The sequence below is a fragment of the Doryrhamphus excisus genome, chromosome 1 (genome assembly GCF_030265055.1).
Source record: "Doryrhamphus excisus isolate RoL2022-K1 chromosome 1, RoL_Dexc_1.0, whole genome shotgun sequence".
NCBI classification, from domain to species: Eukaryota; Metazoa; Chordata; class Actinopteri; order Syngnathiformes; family Syngnathidae; genus Doryrhamphus; species Doryrhamphus excisus.
In genome coordinates, this window is record NC_080466.1 from 3,589,927 (window position 1) to 3,603,914 (window position 13,988).

Here is a 13,988-nt window from a genome sequence, read left to right on the forward strand (position 1 = left end):
AAAAATAAATGTAGAAATAAATACAAAAATAAATATATAAATAGAATTACATATCAATAAATAAATAAAAGCACTCTGCTCTCATATGTATTTATTTCATGCAGCAGACAATGTCAGCTTGAAATGCAGAAGGAAAAACTATTCAAATGAGGGGGCGGTCCTAAGTGTGTCTTGGGTTGAACTGTTCGCCTCTTGGTTGATCGACATGCGAGTGCGAAAAAGCTCCGTCGGGGAGGAGAGAGATCAGGCTCCAATAAGGCTTCCACCCGGAAAAGCAGGTAATCCGGGGAAGCATTATCCGAAATATCTGCTAGCAAACGGAGATCCCTGGAGATTGCAGCCATATTTACCGCCATTGAGAGTGGTGTGGTGACTTCCTCTTGCTGTGGCTGTTTGCAGGCATACCTAGTCGATTTTCGTATTTCATTTAAAGTCAACATACAACCTGGCATCATGGCCTGAGCCAACCTTTTGATGGTTGTATCAATTTCGTTGTTTGACATGGTCTGTTGTGTCACGCCCTGTGTGGGTTCGTGCGTGACAGTGTGTCTATGTTCTCTGTCTGGGCTTTGGTTTCCGTTTTGAACTCTTATTTTGTATTGGACTTCCTCTTTTGCCTCTTTCGCCTCGTCTGCCTTCGTTGCCATGGTCACCCACACCTGTCCCTAATTTGTCCTCTATTTAGTTCAGGTGTGCCCTTCTCCCTTTGTTGGATCATTGTATTGTTTGTTTGTCCTGCTGCTACCTGAGTTGCCTTTTTCTGCTGCTGCTATTATAGCTAGAATAAATATTATTTACCTGCTATTTGGTCCTGCTCTCTGCATCCTGGGGTCGAACTTTAAAGCTCTCAAGCCGAACCGTGACATGTTGTTTACAAAGTGCTCCTGAAAAAAGAGACACAAGCACATAATAATAATAAAAAATATTATTATTATATTATTATTATAACTATTATGATTATTATATTTATTATATTAATGCTAATTATTATATTAATTATATATAATAATATTGTTATATTTGCATATTTTACATAATAATAATATAATAATTATTATTTTAATTTTGTTTTAATTATTATAATATTTTATTATTTTTTAAATATTTAAATATAAATATAAAATAATAAATAATAATAGCAGATTGCATGACAATTTTACAGATACAATAATACCAGGTGGACTGTTACGTGTAAAATAGTATATAGTCTGCCCCACCCCCCGGAAATTTTGTGATATCAATGCGGCCCGCAAGTCAAAAAGTTTGCCCACCCCTGGTCTATAGTGTCCCATCGCTAAAATAACTACTAATTATTCTTCACACATGAATGCTTAGGTTTGGCGCTCAATTCCACACAATGATACAATGGCAAATGGTCTAGTTTATTAGGCTCACTGAACAATAACCGAGACAAAAACCAAGACAGAAAACTAAGGCATTTATAAAACCGAGGTGCTAGCAACTGAAGATACGGCATCAGTGCGCACATGCATTATCAACCTTTAAATGGTATCTACCAAAACAGTATTGCATCCCTGTCCTTGCAACAGAATCAGCTCAGCAACTCTTGACTGCGTCATATATAAATGGTATTATGATTAAAAAAAAAATCTTAACCCTTTAATGGCTATTAATTTCATTATTCTTATTCTATGCAGAATTTTGTAATAATACATCAAGGTCATTTTATTGTAAAGACATATAAGGAAATATATTTCATAAGATTCTTTTGAACCTCCGCAGGTCTAACGAGGTCTACCGTTCAAGAGTGGTCCTGAAAATCGGATCCAATAAACGGATAGCCTTGGCTTAACTTTGCTTTTCTTTTAAAAGCTCATATTCTTGACATTTTGGATGATTTCATTCCTGGCTTTTCTGTAAGCATTCCTGTGGCATCCGTGCAAGATTGAGTGGTGCAAATGTGAGAAAGGGCACATATTTAAACTCACTGGAGAATCTACGCTGCTGCAAATAAAAACGGGACTTCCATTAGGGAAGGAAAATGAGTAAAGCTCTCAATCCATGCATACCGTAAATGGCATGAATATAGATTGGTAGCTTGGACAGTGAAGTGGATAGTATTTGGCATGCTGCTGAATACTAATGAACGGTTTTGTTGGAGGATATTGACACCTCAAACATACATCACTCTACATGCTGATATAAATAAAATGCAATCGATCTCCGCGTATACTTAGATTCGGCATTCACTGCAAATTCGCAGATTTGTGTAAAAAAAAAAATTGACAATCCAATATCAATATCGGATACCAGACGTGTTAAAAATATATGTTTTGTAGAATGAGCATGGGTACATAATGCTGTGACCAGTGAGTGTATAAGATATCCGATGCATAATATAATTGGGAGTCGACTCATTCCCAGAGGAAACAATTCTATTTACAGTCACACACATTCAGTTATATATACACAGTACACAAAATCAAAATGCCCCCCACGGAGTACCCCTTAGGAGAAGGTTTTACCACAGGGATCTCAAACTCAATTTACTTGGGAGGCCACTGGAGCTCGGGTCTGGGTGAGACTGGGCCGCATCAGGTTTTCAAAAAAAAAAAAAAAATGCATTTATTAAAAACCAAAAAATTAAAAAAACTTCGCTTTGGTTCCGATTTTCTACAAGAAAAGCTCTGATAAAACATTCCACTATTCTCAAATATCTTAATTTTTATTTTTCTACACAAAATAAGATGAAAAATAAATAAACAAATCAAGAATAAAGAAAATCAATCATTCAGTAATAAATAAATATAATAATAATAATAATAAAACGGCAAATAATAAAAACTTAAGAAACCACATATAGTTGGTGGGTAGACAAATTATTTTTTTCATATTAAAATGAACAAAGCATTATTAGAGCCCTGTAGACATGACAAAACACGACTATAGTCACATTTATACTCTTTTTATTTACAACATATTGCGCAACTGCAGGGTCTGGAGACACATGCTAACTCGCAAACTAGAGCGCTAGCGACCTGAACGGTAGCCTTCAAGTTATTTCCTTTAAACTTAAATAGCCAAAAACTTACCACTTCCACACGGATAGGGAGGATAACTATTAACAGTTATTTAACCTTTAACATGAACATGAATCAAACGTAATAATTTTTTCTGGGTACATGATACCATACAGCATCCATATCAAACATTAAACTTTCATATCAAGGCGAAGGCCTCAAACTAGTGTCCTGCGGGCCACATTTGGCCCGCGGGCCGCGTGTTTGAGACCCCTGGTCTAGAGACAGTGCCGCTGAAGAAAAGGCAGGAAGCAGAAGTGTAGGTAGCAGAGATGAGGATGCTGAGGTTCTCATTGGGAGTGACCAGGATGGATAGGATCAGTAAGGAGTACATCAGAGGGACATTACATGTTAGAGGCTTTGGAGATAAAGTCAAAGAGGCCAGACTGAGATGGTTTGAGACATAGTTGGGAGATAGTGAATATATTGGTAGAAGGATGCTGAAGACCAAAGAGGAAGTTTATGGATGTAGTGAAGGAGGACATGAGGGGTCGAGAACGAAAAAGAGTGTCATCTCTCTTACCTCCAGTTTCCATAAACAATTTGTTTATCCCTACCTTCTTCATTTCCCAGCACTGCAGTCGTTCCCATTTTCTACTCTAACAATGTCATGTGTGTAAATACAAATTCACATTTTAAAGGGGAGGATATGTTGGTTTATCCCGCAGAGATCTTTCCAAGAACCACATCTCCTCCCTTGATACAAGTCTGCTTGATCGAATCGTCGGCCTCCGAGAGCTGTGAGTACACACATTGTGTTTTTTTTTTAGGGGGGGGGGGGTTGTCACCTGTACTTTGAGTCTATCACACACAGTATTCCTCAATCCTACAGGTATCTACAAGGAAACAGAATCATTGTGCTCCCCAGAGGGGTGTTCTGCTGTGGGCCGTTGACAGTCCTGTGAGTACAAAGTCAAGTGGTTATATAAAATATACACAATGTCAATGTCAATATGAGATGCACTGCGGAAAAAAAAGGCATTAGTCTGGTTTTATAAGCAGACATCCTAAGGGGGTGTGCGCTTGCACACACACACACACACACACACACACACACACCAATCAAACCATGATGAAGCGCAATTACAGCTTACGGTTCCAGAGTAGCCACACCGCCACCACCACCACCAGCCTCCCTCCATCTGTCAGTCCCCTTTCTTCTTCCATCCATTAGCTTATTTCTTCCACCCATTTTATGTGAAATGGTTGTGTGTTCATGTGTGTGATGAGGGAGGACTCTGATGGTTTCCATCAGCTCCTTCCAAAACCACCACAACAACGGCCCCATTATGTCGTCAACTGGGGTAGACGGTGGAAAGAAGGAGAGAGAAAAAGAGGGACACCATAAAGCAGGGGTGTCCAAAGTGCGGCATGTGGGCCATTTGCCCGTGAGTTGTTTTTTTTTTTTTTAATGGGCACACTCCACATTATGGAAATACACTTTAACAAGCAAACTAAAAAGAAAAAAAAAGAGAGAAAAAAATTAATAAAAAAAAAAAATAATAATTGATACATTGATAAATTGATTTCTTGCGGTAGAAAATAAAGTGAAATAAAGTGAAAAAAATCTGAATGTTAGTAGATTAGAAGTATTTGGAGGAGAAACAACATCATTTTGGTAGCATTTTCTGGAAGTTGTAATATTATTAGAAACAACAAATAAATATTTTTGGAAAATCAGGTTGCGGAAAATGTTTCAAGAATAATGTCAACATATTATTGGAATAAAGTCATCATTATGAGAAGAAAATGTACAAGACGAAAGTTGGAATTGTTGGGCAATTGAAAAAAACAACAGCAAAAATGTAAAAAAAAGGCTGTAATTTTTTAGATTAAAGTCGAAATATTAAGAGAAGAAAATTGCATTTTAACAAGAAAGATGCTGCGATTTTAAGAGAGTAAATTTGTCAAATTATGAAGAAAATTAATTTCAAGTCAAGTTTTTATATATAGCCCTTAATCACAAAAGAGTCAAACTCTTTTGCCACTTTAGTTGCGCAGAGTTGAAATATAAAAAGGAAAAAGATTATATTTTTGCGTAAGTTGCACTGGTCATTTTATTCAGCCCTGAACATGTCAACATCAGTGCAATTTATTTATTTTTTTAAGTCAAATGATGCATGTTTTTTACGGTATGTTTTAACAAGGATACAAAAATGCTACAGCCTGTCAGAGGAGTGAAATACTTCCACTTAATAATCTCTTGTATCCAAGGTTGATTTCAACTCTGAGAGTGTTTAAACAAAATAAGAATGCGTCGAAAGTTTATAAAATGTACGGTGCGGTGTTATACAGCCTTTAAATAATTTAAAAAAAATTAAGCTGGCTATTCTATCTCCAACTCACAAACACGTCTTCAGTCCATCTCGGACTCAAGTTCTACCTCGGAATGATACTTCCTGGTTGTCACTGGGCAATGACACACAGAGAATCACAGCCACATATTTATTTTGTGTGGTGTTGCATGTTTTTTATGGTATGTTTTAACAAGGATACAAAAATGCTACAGCCTGTCAGAGGAGTGAAATACTTACACAGCCACATATTTATTTTGTGCGGTCAAAATTAACAAAAGGGCAGACAAAAGGAAACAATAATCCCTCACTACAATTAGCTGCATTTAAATATGCTCGGACATCCCAGGAAAAACATGTCAATTCAACTTAAACTATGCTGTGTCTTTGAACGCAACCCCATATTTCTCCAAATAACCCGGTTAATGTTAATGATTCAATGATTGTGTGGTCATTTATAAATTACATAAATTACAGTAAAAATGTGTAGATTTCACACATAGTTGTAAACGGTGATTCACCATCATTAATTAATTTGAAACCTGTGATTCATTTGAGAGAAAAAAATTGTAATAATTTGACAGCCCTATTATATACATCATGAAAATGCGTCACAAACTGGGGACTATTCTTATTCTTGTGGTTTGCTTTTTTCCAACAGAGATTTGAGCAACAACTTAATTACCAAGATAGAAGAAAGAATATGCGACGACCTGTGCAATTTAACGCAAATGTAAGTTATCCGCATTCTATTTTAGTACCTCCTATATTTTTGTTTATCACAATATTTTCACTGTCATCATCAGTATTAGACCTCCCTTGTTTATTTTTTCTTGTTGATTGTAATGCCTTGCACAGCTAAAGGTACCCATCTTTGAACAAATATGATGACAACAAAAATATCTCATTTTGAGTTTAGTGTTTTGGATGTAAAATGCTAAAGCTATTGATATAAGAACTTACTAAGTTATTATCAAGAAAACTATAGAAATGGCTATATATAAGCTCTTAAACTCAACTCTTATGTGCTATTTTTGTTGTCATCATTCTATGTGCATTTGCAGACCTCACAGCTAGGAGACCAGGGTTCAATTCCACCCTCGGCTATCTCTGTGTGGAGTTTACATGTTCTCCCCGTGCATGCGTGGGTTTTCTCCGGGTACTCCGGTTTCCTCCCACATTCCAAAAACATGCTAGGTTAATTGGCGACTCCAAATTGTCCATAGGTATGAATGTGAGTGTGAATGGTTGTTTGTCTATATGTGCCCTGTGATTGGCTGGCGACCAGTCCGGGGTGTACCCCGCCTCTCGCCCGAAGACAGCTGGGATAGGCTCCAGGAAAAGCGGTAGAAAATGAATGAATGAATGAATAAACCAAAGAAGGGCGGCACGGCGGTCGAGTGGTTAGACCTCACAGCTAGGAGACCAGGGTTCAATTCCACCCTCAGCTATCTCTGTGTGGAGTTTGCATGTTCTCCCCGTGCATGCGTGGGTTTTCTCCGGGTACTCCGGTTTCCTCCCACATTCCAAAAACATGCTAGGTTAATTGGCGACTCCAAATTGTCCATAGGTATGAATGTGAGTGTGAATGGTTGTTTGTCTATATGTGCCCTGTGATTGGCTGGCCACCAGTCCAGGGTGTACCCCGCCTCTCGCCCAAAGACAGCTGGGATAGGCTCCAGGAAAAGCGGTAGAAAATGAATGAATGAATGAATAAACCAAAGAAACAAAGCCTTTAACTTTTGTATCGTTGTCCATTTCCATTTCCCCGCAGTGACCTAAGCAGTAACCCTTTTGAGTGTGACTGTAAGCTCTTCCGCTTAGTCAGCTGGCTCCAGGAGAAAGGTGTGCGAGTTCGCCGGCCTGATGCTATGCTCTGTAACCACCCTCCTGAGCTCCGCCACCAACCCCTGCTCAACGTCAGCCTGCTCACCTGCGGTACTATAAACAGGAACATACATTATACACACATTATAATATAATAATAATATCATGGACACTCCTTGAATTTTTTTTTTTTTACATTCTGTTTAACGATGTGACCGAGTCCATAATTTAACATGTGCTCCAAGGTTTGAATTACGCCGCCTGTTTTGAGGACAGCAGCAGTGGAGGAGGGGGACGCCGCGAGCTTGTCATCTTCTCATCGTCCACCTCGGGCAACTTCACGCGTGAACAGTGCAACAGCGTATGTTTCGCTGCATCTCACCGTTACGGCGGTCTGGGGGCGAGGCGCGAGTGTCTCTGCAGTACAAACTCCGAGCCCAACTTAATCAGCGAATCTCAGTGTTCTGCTGCATGTACCAACCCCAACGTCATGAAGGTATGCACCAACACACACAATGAACTTTGTCACTATGTGTCACCCATTGATGTGGATTATTTAATTATAGATTATCAGCAGACACGTCATTTAATGCACAATTTGGACCTTTTTGAGGTCCAATAGAAGAGCTGTATTACATTGTTTTTGTTTAAAATTTCATTTTAAACAACACTTATACAGTCTAGCACAGTGATTTTCAACCACTGTGCCGCGGCACACTAGTGTGCCTTGAGAAATTGTCAGGTGTGCCGTGAGGAATTATCCAATATCACTTTTTATAATTAACATTTATTAATCATCATTTGCAAATATTATGTCAATATCCACGTATACGTGGACCCAAATATTCCAATTGCATTTGGTTTATTTGCTCAAACGGAAAGAATTTAACCTTTGTATACGCCTCATTCCGAAAGAATAGTGCCAATCCGAATGAATATATAATCGGATTAACAGGGATGGAATATTCCTTTCCCCGATCCGATTGAGGTATCTTGTAGTCAGGGTGCGTTCTTCTTCTTCTGTACTTTATTGGCGGTTGGCAAGCAGCTTTCGTGTGCATTAGCGCCATCTGTGGAACAGAATCTAAACCCTTCTATACGCCATTCATAAGTCCATAAGTCAAAAGAAAATATATATCTATATAAAACATGTACCCAGTTGAATTATAAAATATTAGCAAGCTTGAATTTGATCCTTTTCCTGGTTAAATTGATCATATCGCATGCTCAGATATGACGTAACACGCAGCTCCAGACGTTCTTCAGTTTTAAAAATGGAGGCCAGCAATCGGCACTGGACTGATACGGAAAGTTTGTTTTTGATTCAAACTAAATTTCAAGACTGGACAAACGAAAAACTGGCAATACGGAATTATTCCAACAAGTGAAAGAACAACTCAGGTAAGTCGGTATCACGTGATGTTGGTGTTTACGTTTTAATGGGCATGCCCCATTGACTATTCTGGTTGATTATAGCGACGCATGTAGACAAGAGATTGGAATATTCCTTTCCATGTATACCATTGTTTCCGGAAAAGTCATTGGGAAAGAGAAAAACTCCTCATGTAAACATGGCTACTGTGGAGTGTCCGTGGTGTAAAGACTGGCAGAGCAATGTAATATCGGTCCGTGTGGCAACACCTAGCTCCTTCCTCCTATAGACTTAGTGATGTTTTCCAATGTAAAAAAAAACGTGCCGTGGCTCAAAAAAGGTTGAAAAACACTGGTCTAGCAAATTGACATAACAGTAAAATTACATTGATTTACACATATTCTCTCTTGTGGGTCACAGGAGTGTGGTTGGACTCTGGCCCACGACGTGTTTGCAGTTGACTTCTCGGTCTCACTGAAGCCCCTCCCATTGCAAAGCGTTCATGACCGCATCAGTTTCTCAGCATCCTCCTCCGTCAGCCCAATAATGCTGTCCTGGGATTTTGGTGACCATTCACCTCGCGTCAACACCTCGACAACAGAACCCACGATGGCGACACACAAGTATGGACTTCCAGGGCGGTATACGGTCAGTTTGATAGCCTGGGCTGGGCACAAGGAGGTGAGCAAGAGAGATGGTTTTATTGTTTGTATGTATTGATTGTACAATAAATGTGGTTGATGCTACATCTCCATGTGTCCAGGTATCTGCACGTGGAGAAGTGACTGTGGCGTTTCCTCCCAAACTGGAGCTCCACTGCCCATTTCTTACCGTGGCCAATAGCAGTCTCGAAGTCCCACTTGTCAGCTGGGGAGCACTTGGACTGAATGTGGATTGGAAAATTGTAAAAGATGATGTACAGATCACCAAAGGTGAGCTAAATGCTCTGGACTTCGCTTTAGAACAGGGGTCTCAAACTCAATTTACCTGGGGGCCCCTGGAGCTAGGGTCTGGGCAAGGCTGGGCCGCATCAGTTTTTCCAAAAAAAACAAAACGCATTTATTAAAAACAGAAAAATATATAAACTTTTTCAGTGCTTTGGTTCCGATTTTCCATCTAAATATCTTAATTTTTATTTTTCTGCACAAAATAAAATGAAAAATAAATAAACAAATAAAGAATAAAGAAAATCAATCAATCAATCAGTAATAAATAAATATAATAATAATAATAATAAAATGGCAAATAATAAAAACTTAAGAAAGCACATATAGTTGGTGGGTAGACAAATTATTTTTTTCAGATTAAAATGAACAAAGCATTATTAGAGCCCTGTAGACATGACAAAACACGACTATAGTCACATTTATACTCTTTTTATTTACAACATATTGCGCAACTGCAGGGTCTTGAGACACATGCTAACTCGCAAACTAGAGAGCTAGCGACCTAAACGGTAGCCTTCAAGTTATTTCCTTTAAACTTAAATAGCCCAAAACTTACCACTTCCACACGGATAGGGAGGATAACTATTAACAGTTATTTAACCTTTAACATGAACATTAATCAAACGTAATAATTTTTTCTGGGTACATGATACCATACAGCATCCATATCAAACTTGCGCGGGCTGCACTAACATTAAACTTTCATATCAAGGTGGGGGCCTCAAACTAATGACCGGCGGGCCACATTTGGCCCGCGGGCCGCATGTTTGAGACCCCTGCTTTAGAACAATTCCTTATGATTTTTTTGTACACTGGATCAAATATTATGTAAACTTACCGGGACAAAAAATGGCTAGAATTGAAGTTTTTGTCATGCCCTTTGTTCGATTTCAGCTGCTATTTTGGGCACACATGCCACAAAAAATACACTTTCTTGTCACTAGTGGTGTCTCGCATCTAGGAAAGTACCATCAATTCACAGGTGTCCATCCTTGGTATGTCAAGTATCGCTTGACATAATAATTGACCAAAGCATGGTATCATTATAGCATGTGATCACTAAACTGTCACTGACTGTTCTGCACCAATGTTGTTCTAATATATAAAAATATGTGTGTCCTGTCAGCCTCTCCCTACTGTCCAAAAGATGGGGTCTATCACGCTGAGTCCTCATGCTGTTTCCAGATTGTTCCGGGGGAGTTGAGCTGGACCGATGCTCACCAACAGTGTTTAGACCGCGGTGGGGATCTCGCAATAGTCAGAGGTGACGCGCTGCGCAACCTGCTGGCTCATAAAGTTACACAGTGAGTGAAGTGTTCAGGCTTTTGGGTCTATTTTTGCATCACATGTATCAGGGTGAAGTATGTGTGTGTGTTAGATCAATATAAAATGGTATACTACCAAATGGTATTGCATATTTTTGTATTTGCAATGCTTCCAATATTTGCCACTGTCACTTTAATACAGTGTTTTTCAACCTTTTTTGAGCCACGGCACTTTTTTTTACATTGGAAAACATCACTAAGTCTATAGGAGGAAGGAGCTAGGTGTTGCCACACGGACCGATATTACATTGCTCTGCCAGTCTTTACACCACGGACACTCCACAGTAGCCATGTTTACATGAGGAGTTTTTCTCTTTCCCAATGACTTTTCCGGAAACAATGGTATACATGGAAAGGAATATTCCAATCTCTTGTCTACATGCGTCGCTATAATCAACCAGAATAGTCAATGGGGCATGCCCAGTAAAACGTAAACACCAACATCACGTGATACCGACTTCCCCGAGTTGGTCTTTGGAATAACTTGTCGGAATAATTCCGTATTGCCAATTTTTCGTTTGTCCAGTCTTGAAATTTAGTTTGAATCAAAAACAAACTTTCCGTATCAGTCCAGTGCCGATTGCTGGCCTCCATTTTTAAAACTGAAGAACGTCTGGAGCTGCGTGTTACGTCATATCTGAGCATGCGATATGATCAATTTAACCAGGAAAAGGATCAAATTCAAGCTTGCTAATATTTTATAATTCAACTGGGTACATGTTTTATATAGATATATATTTTCTTTTGACTTATGGACTTATGAATGGCGTATAGAAGGGTTTAGATTCTGTTCCACAGATGGCGCTAATGCACACGAAAGCTGCTTGCCAACCGCCAATAAAGTACAGAAGAAGAAGAACGCACCCTGACAACTTTCCGTTTGAGCGGCTACAAGATACCTCAATCGGATTGGGGAAAGGAATATTCCACTCCTGTTAATCCGATTATATATTCATTCGGATTGGCACTATTCTTTCGGAATGAGGCGTATACAAAGGTTCAATTCTTTCCGTTTGAGCAAATAAACCAAATGCAATTGGAATATTTGGGTCCACGTATACATGGATATTGACATAATATTTGCAAATGATGATTAATAAATGTTAATTATAAAAAGTGATATTGGATAATTCCTCACGGCACACCTGACAATTCCTCACCGGTGAAAATCACCGCTTTAATATACGTATTGGGGGTTTGGATGACCATCAGTTGAACTCCGCTCACCCCGGATTCTTCTAGTCATACAAAACAACAGTGTAAGTTTGTCATTAAGGGTCAAAGGTCAGGGTCCAGCGCATCTGTATAAGCACAGCTGCATGGCAACTTTTGACACCCTGCGATGAGAGCTCAAATATGTGTGTCTGTGTTAATGTGTGGAGATGGACGGTTGTTGAGTAAAGTGGAAGAGGAGAAGAAAAAGCTGCTGTAGATGCCCCCCCCCCCCCCACCCCTCCTAGACATCCTCCTCTCTACAGTTTCTCCACCCTCTTGCTTACATAAGGAACTTTTTTTCTTCCTTTTTTTTTTTTTTTGCCCCAGAGACCCTTTGTCATGTTTACTCTGCTCTGTCCACTTCAGACGACGTTTTCACAGATGTGAGAAGTTGACAAAATACCTGAACGAGAGAGAAGAAATGTCTCTTTTTAGTTAGGTTTTTATTTTTCAGCCGCCCCAAAAATCCCCCCTGCTCAGCCTATACCATCATTTATCACATACTACAGTATTAATTGTCCCTGTACCCTAGAAAACGCCCATGAATGATACGGGAAAAGGCCGAAATGATACTGTGTCAAAGCCGAGGGCAGTGATACTGATAAAATATAGAGTTTAATTATGTCCAGTATCAGCCCCCGTAGCTGTCCACTCAGAGCGCGCTGCTCTGGTATCGTGCCCGTGAAACAACCAATCAGTCAATGTCAACGGTTGACACTCCCGGCAAAAGACAAATAGGCAAAATAGCAAACAGAATATTAGAAATGGAACGTTTTATCACTATTAATGAGGAGGACACTCTTGAAATGATCGAAAAAACTAAAAATACAAATACAAGTCGGAAAACAAAGCGACCTCGAGCTTTTTTCTGGCTCATCAACTACAAGAACGAACAAAGACTGGTAGAAAGTATTCCCCTGCCTGAGTTAAACAAATACGTGTCTATGTTTATTTTATCAATCAGAAAAGAAAATGGGGATGAATACAAGCCTGATTCTCTCAAAAATTAAAAATTCAACTCTCTGGCATGTTACATGATGGAAAAACAAAAGCGAAACTTCCTGTGTTTACACTGTTTAGATATACAGTAAACCTCGGATATATCGGACTCGGATATATCGGAAATTCGCTCACAACGGACAGATAAAAAAGAACCGATTTTTCTGTAATGCATTTCCAATAAAAATTCATTGCATATATCGGATTTTTTATAACGGATTTCGCCTATTTCGGACAAAATCTCCAGTCCCGTTCCAATGCATTTCCATTAAATTTCCCTCGCATATATCGGATGGCCGCATCGTGGCGCTCCGATTCGCCGAATCGTGACAGGCCGCTATACGACGTCATTTGCAGCGTTTGCAGCGTTGCCTGCGCGTCCAGGTACATTGGAAACATAGTCAAGGAAGTGCCTTTTTATAACGGATAAAATCCCATTTACGCATATACCGGATATAAATCCGATATATGCGTAAAACGGACATTTTCCGGTATACGCATATAACGGATTTCGCTTATATCGGACAAAACCAGTGGGAACAATTGAATCCGATATTTCCGAGGTTTACTGTAATACATGTAATAAACTGAAAACTTTCTGGAAACAAAATGGTCTTTTGATTAAATAGTACGTGATAATAAGCTCATGATTAAATAGTATGAGATAATAAGATCATCACATGGTTTGTCAGGTATCAGGACCGGTGTCATGCCTTACGGGATAACCTATAAACACAAAACAAAATGTCTGAAAATGAATAACAAAATCGTTTTTTGTCTTCTGCCAATTGTCAAATCGATTGAGAGAAAACATCCATTGACGGAACCGTGGTGTGAAAATCCAATTCCTGCATCCAAATAACAAGGCCACACTAAACATTTCCCACTGGGTCCCAATCAAGGCGCATTTTGTAGCGCTTCTCTCAACGCCTACACTATTGATTGCATTATTGATTGCTGATTGCGAT

General features: G+C 39.1%; 1 protein-coding gene across 1 annotated transcript in view; it reads left to right on the plus strand.

Annotated features, from left to right (window-relative positions):
* The window catches only part of pkd1a (polycystic kidney disease 1a), an 84,713-nt gene that overhangs the window by 13,413 nt on the left and 57,312 nt on the right, over window positions 1-13,988 (plus strand). The window contains exons 2-9 of the mRNA XM_058090334.1: window positions 3,710-3,781; window positions 3,874-3,942; window positions 5,997-6,068; window positions 7,110-7,273; window positions 7,408-7,658; window positions 8,955-9,215; window positions 9,298-9,466; window positions 10,608-10,785. Of these exons, the coding sequence (XP_057946317.1) occupies window positions 3,710-3,781; window positions 3,874-3,942; window positions 5,997-6,068; window positions 7,110-7,273; window positions 7,408-7,658; window positions 8,955-9,215; window positions 9,298-9,466; window positions 10,608-10,785 (1,236 nt within the window). The remainder of the gene's footprint in view (window positions 1-3,709; window positions 3,782-3,873; window positions 3,943-5,996; window positions 6,069-7,109; window positions 7,274-7,407; window positions 7,659-8,954; window positions 9,216-9,297; window positions 9,467-10,607; window positions 10,786-13,988) is intronic.